Raw genomic sequence first — 6,514 nt, forward strand, 5'->3', positions numbered from 1 at the left:
TGGAAGTTGGGAGAACCATTCCATAGCTTGATCACCTAAGCTTTGTGGGAATAATCTCATCAAATATGTCTCTTATGCTGCTACCTCAATGCAAGCTATGAAAAATTGTCTTTTATGTGCCTTAGGATCCCCTTTTCCTCTGTACTTATCGAACTTAGGTATCATGAAATGTGTAGGAAATGGAGGCATTGGAATGCTTTTGTCAAATGGATAGGGACATATGTCTTTCATTGTGTAAGTTGGCTTCAGTGTATTTATGTCCTCCATTTTCTTTTGTAAATCCTTGATTTGTTGTTCCAAATTATTCTTAGGTGGAGACCGACTTCTTGGACCATACCCCATGCCTGAACCACCGAGTGGAGGAGGAGCATGTTGCATATATGGATGATATTGATCATACACATGTTCATATGGAGGAGGTCTATAATGATGATGCGTATATGGACCACTTGGTATAGAGTCATGATGAGGAATAGAATATCTGCTTTGTCCTTGTATACAATACTCTATAGGAATGTCATGAGTTTGTTCAAATGTGTTGCCCCCAAATTTGACACGGGGTTTCTTTGTGTCCAAATTTTGAGCATGCCTTTGAATATCCAATTGCTTTGGTGGTTGATCCTTAGCATTGGTATGTGATTGAGTGTATTTTTCTGCATAAGACTTCCATAATGGTTTGCGAAGGTGAGTATCATATGCTTGACCATGTGTGTATGGGACCTCTAGTTTTTGAAACAAAGATGATGGCGATTCAGGCACAAGATGTGGTCCTCTATTGCCTCCACTATTAGGCCTCCTTTGATCCATGTTGAGGTGAGGTTGTTGCAAAGGTTGATTTTCCATTATTTGAGACATATCAAAATCATGAGGGATCTTGGCTCCACTTTGTGCCATCACTTGTAGAAAATATTGTCTATCTCTCCTCATTATTTCCTCAACCATTATGGTGTCTTCCACTTTTGCTGAATGTATAGAAAAGTTATCCATATTGTCATTATTGTTTGTATTGTCCATGCTCTCAACATTTGGAATGTTTCTATAAGCATCCATGTCAGGTAATGTAGTATGATCAGAATTGAAAAAGATATCATTGTCATATTCATAGGAACTCATGTTTGCGGACTCTTGAGCCTCTTTAGTTTCTCTCCTAGATTTTTGGGAACGGGTTTCAACCATGAACTAGATCTTGACCAAGATGTGTGAGACTAGATGAAAATGGAAAGAGTATGGAAGACCAAGAGTTGGATGGAATGTAAATGAATCTGAAGTTTACTTGCAATGTCCAAAGTGTAAGACCAAGTATGTATGTAGTAGAGTAGGTGTGACTTCCAAAGAGATGATAGTTTCTCTTGATGAGGTAAGTTGACCTTGACTCTAAGTAAGACCAAATGAGACCCAAAGGTGATAGACCTTGATGAGGGACCACTTAGCAAAATGTTGTTGTATGTAGTGTGTTGACAAAGTATGATGAGGACAAGCAAGTGACCTTTTGACTCAAGTTTAGACAAATGTGAATGTAATGTAAGGTGTAAAGCAATGATGGACTTTGTGAGACCCAGAAATAGGCTGAATGCTATATGAAAATCTAGAGAAATAACTTAGGAAGCTCAAGAATTCTGAAATTGATTGCTCTTGTTTGTTGTACTGTAAACATTTTTCAATTTGTGAAGTTGTTTTGTTGTGACCCAATCTCAAATTTTGACTGTATTTTCGTGACAAGAGGACACAATGTTGATGAAGACTCAATGTTTGCAAGTGTTTAGACTCAAAAATGACTCAAAGTAAAGTGTGTTGTTTGATGTAAAAATGTTTTGCATACACTTGAAGACACAAAAGATACAATATTTTGATGTTTGGTCTTGAATGTTTGATTGTTTAAAATAAGACAAGCACAATTCTTGTGGCTGGCCAGGACAATAGTTGTTGATCTCGCATGGGGTTTCCCCCAAGGCTATGCTATTCAGAGTGGATACTTAGATGTTTGACCCCACTGGCTCCACCCTCGACACTCACTTCTCAGGACAGCCAAGCATCAGTCCCCACGAAAACTCCTCGTGGCGAACTTTGTATCTCTACTAAGAACCGTATGTGTGTGGGTCGCTCCAGAGGTCCGACCTCCTGACTCAACAACTAGAAGGATTTTGGCTTCTAAAACAAAAAGATGTTAGTAAGGGCATCCACTCGTGTGGCCATACATGTGACACTTTCAGCTCTGTAAATACATAAGGCTCCTAGCCGGTAGGGGTTACGCCCTACAACTGATCAAATAAATTTGATCAAACGGGTTTATGGGGAGACATAGTGTCGGTATGAACTAATCAGCACACGCTATCCATAGTTTTCACCATGGATACAGTTGTTTATAGTGGTTTGGAAGAGGTGGGTTTTCCTCGCTACCACTCGGGTCGTTCTCTCCTCACTAGTAGTCCTAATGACCACATAGGGAGACATGCCCTCTAAAGATTAAACAAAAAGAGCCTATTGCTCAAGACACAAAAGACACTAGTTCAATTTTAGTGCACCAATTGAAGTGTTTGCTAGTCTATGAAAATAAGGCACACAATAAAGATCAAAAACCATTGCCAAAATTCTGCAACAAAGATTTGTTAGTAGTTTCGCAATAATACCCCTCCTGCAAGCACACAAGTTAGGTAAATTTTAGATCCAAAAGACTTTGTGAAATAGGGGCCTTCAACAATGCGTTTTTTTTTTTACCAATTCAAAGATCTGATTCATCATAAAAAAAGATCACCTGTAAAAATTCATATAAAATGCAAAATTGATCCAAAAAATCTGAAATTTTTACTGGACAATCCTGAGGGTCTTCCAAACCTGCATAAAAAAAATCCTGCAACAAATCTGAACAGTTTGTGAGATAAGAGCAAAATAATGCAAAACCCTAATTTTCAAAGATCTAATTTTTTAGGAATGATTTTGCATCAAATTTAAAATAACAAAAAATAGAGTCTGTGTATAATTATGAGAGCTTTCCAAAAATGTAAGAAAATCTGAAAAATTCGCTCATTTGCTCTCAAAATTAATTTTTCAAGAAAATACATATAAAATTCATAGAAATTTCCAGTATCCTCCAAAAAATCTGATTTTTTTATTGTCAATATCTGAGAATGTTCTTGACCTGCAAAAAAAAATTGATGCCAAAATTCAAAGCTGTTTGTGAGATCTGATCAAAACAATGAAAAACCCTAATTTTTAAAGATCCGATTTTTTAGGAAATATTTTGCATCAAAATTAAAATCACAAAGAACAGATCTTGTGTATAATTATGAGATATTTCCAAAAATATAAGAAAATCCGAAAACTTCGCTCATTTTCTCTCAAAATTATTTTTTTATGAAAATTCATAAAAAAATCATAAAAAATTAAAATATGCTCCAATAGATCTGAATTTTTCTTTGAGAGCTCTTGATACTGTCTTCAACCTATAAAAAATATTTGGTGCAAAATTTCCAAGCCATTTGTGAGATATGATTGAATCTCTCCAAGATCTTGATTTTGTGTCCAAAACCCTAGCTGCACAAGGTTATTCTCCAAATTGTTTTACAAAACAACAATATATGGTTAGGAAAACCTACCAAAAATACAGATCTAACAAAAATCCATGTCCCACCGGGCGTGCCAAAATGTATATGGTGAAAATGGATAACAACAATGTTGAAAAACCAAATGAATTCAACCACAAAACCCTAGCCTAACAACAACAAAGATCCACCATAACATATGAAGATTACCTAAGACAATGCAAATTAAATGAAATCACAAAGATTATACCATCACATGTCCAATAGGGTTTGGATCTTCATTCTTCCTATCTCCATTGATCTTGCTTGATATATTTGCTCTCAGATTTTATATGCACAAGAACTCAACTAAGAACGAAAATGTGGTTGCAAGTAGGATCACATATGAAAGTGCAAAGGCGTAGTGTAGTCAATTGATCAGGAGTTAGCATAGTCGAGGGTTTGATGATGAAGGAAGCATCTCCTTATATAGAAGACACTATAAGAAATGGAGGGATAAGATTGAGAGGTGTAAAAGATAAATGGTCGGCTAGGATTAGAGGGTAGGTAGAGAAAATAAGAAAATAATAAGAGGGTAGGTGGTGTATGAATTAAGAGATGAATGACATGTGTCGTAGGTGGAAAAGGCTAATGAATTAATTAAATAAATAAAGATTCATTTAATTAATAGAAGAAGTGGGATCAATTAAATAAATAAAATATTTATTTAATTTAGGAAAATGACAATTTAAATAAATAAATATTTTTATTTAAATGACAAATAAGGTTAGAAGAGGATAAATGAATTAATTAAATAAATAAATATTTATTCAATTAATAGAAGAATTGGGATAAAATAATTAAATAAATAAAAATATTTATTTAATTAGACAGGACAATTTTAAGTGTCTACACATCTCATTTTCAAGATACATCTCACATCATATCATTATCATACATCTCATTTTCAAGATACATCTCACATCATATCATTATCATACATCTCATTTTCATGATACATCTCACAAATCAGTTATCACAACACACATATCATTATATCATTGCATCTTCATCATCAACCATCATCAATCAATATCAAATCAAAAGCATTTATCTAAGCATCACATCATCATCATAGAAACATCATATCAATGCATAAATCATCATCCATAAACACATCACATGTGGATCAGAAAATCAGTGTCATATATATATATATATATATATATATATCAAAAATGGTCAAAATATACAAAGGATGTCATGTCTATCAAAATACAACACAATGATCAAAATACAATAGAGACAAATCTCTCAGGTATGACTGTCTCCTGAGGCTGATGGTCTCGCAATAGATGTCCTAGCTCCTCGATCTCTTGGTGGATCACGTCAAGAAGGCCCTATAACACCTCTTCTCTTTGTCCCCGACTGACTCTGAGCTAATCGACTAGCAGTAAAACTAGGAGCCCTCTGCTCTCTAGGGACTAAATCCTCATACAACCGCCTATAGTACTCAACCGCCATGGTAGTGTACCGTATCTCCCTTAATGTGTCCTACATCGGGGCACCAGTTGTCGCTCTTCGTAGTCTCTCTGCAAGATCCTCTTCTCGACCCCGATGCTCCCTCTCTATATCTCGCTTTGCGATAATCTGCGTAATCTGGCGCTGCTGAGCAAATACTTGTGCCTGAAGCTGTTGCACTGTCATCTGTAGGGACCTAATCTGTGTGTCCTGTCGGTGGGTGGGTACCCGGACCTAAATAGGTACCTCTGTCACGGTCCCACCCATCCCCGTCCCTATCCTAGGCCCCGATGGAGGTAATACATCTAATCTCCTCCTTTGGGTCGGCCGCCCAAACTCCTCCGTCCCACCCACAGCTGCTAGCACCTCGCCTACTTTGCCAACCCCGCCAACTCTAAGAACCAAACCTCCCCTACCTCCATCACCACCTGGTTGTCTGACTAACCCAATATCTCCTCTCCTCCCAATATCTCCTCTCCTCCCTCCTCTCCTCCCTCTACCTCCATCCCCCCCTCCAATCCTCCTTCTATTTCCTCCACCCCCTCCTCTATCTCCCCGTCTCCCTCTACCACCTCCCTTCCCATATCCACCGTCATCTCCTCCGTCATCCCCGTATCCCGCCTCCATCTCTGATTGCTCATCCTCATCATCATCAAAGGCAAGAATCATCTTTGTCGAATCTGATATCCGTGCCATGGTATGGGCCATAAAGAGCGCTCCAAACTCCTCCGTCATCCCAGAATCTACCACTCCAAACCCGTAATCCCATATCTATCAGGCCAAATGCATGTACTCCTCCACAGCCACTGCACTATCAACAGTCGGACCCCACTCTGGCACATCCTATCTCTGACAAGCATATAGGCATGCTCTCTGTGGTATACCCTGTTGTCGACCATACTGCCGCTGAACACGACTATGAAAGAACCTCTCAATGATAAAAGGTGTCCGCCCTATCAAGTATCGCGACATATATACATAGAGCATCTCTAGCTCATCCTCCACCCGCACCTCACAATCCATATACAGTCTTCAGATGACCGTATCAATGTCATCCAACACCCTCCTCCAATGCTTAAAGTTTACCCAGCTTACACTGGACAACTATACCCGTGTACCCATATGCATAAGCCTGACCAATTGACCTATCCCTGTCTGCAAGTGGCCTCGTTGTGGGAATGTGTACCCAAGTCCACACCTGTAATAATGTGACCCCGACTGATAAACTCGAGTATCCTAGATACACCACCTGGTGCAGCTCTCTGTAAAGATGGGCCAACATACAGGACCCCCATGCAAACTTGCGACCCTGTGTCACCATATCCTCTAACACCAATCCCCACCCCACTGCTAGTCCCTTCGACCTACGGTCGAGACACAAGAAGCCACCTACGAAGCCTACCAGTACAAAAAGTAGTGGAGCATAATCAAAATCTATGAACTCATGCCAAGGGATATCATATCCGCAAATCTAA

The 6,514-nt window shown here is 38.6% G+C and overlaps 1 protein-coding gene across 1 annotated transcript; it reads right to left on the bottom strand.

Moving 5' to 3' along the window:
- Positions 1-5,273: 5,273 nt before the first annotated feature.
- On the bottom strand, positions 5,274-5,774 carry LOC131857633 (glycine-rich cell wall structural protein 1-like). Its single transcript, XM_059210326.1, has one exon. The coding sequence runs from the start codon at positions 5,772-5,774 to the stop codon at positions 5,274-5,276; it is 501 nt and encodes a 166-aa protein (XP_059066309.1).
- Between the last annotated feature and the right edge of the window lie 740 nt (positions 5,775-6,514).

This window comes from Cryptomeria japonica, chromosome 8, assembly GCF_030272615.1.
Source record: "Cryptomeria japonica chromosome 8, Sugi_1.0, whole genome shotgun sequence".
In the NCBI taxonomy this organism is placed as follows: domain Eukaryota; kingdom Viridiplantae; phylum Streptophyta; class Pinopsida; order Cupressales; family Cupressaceae; genus Cryptomeria; species Cryptomeria japonica.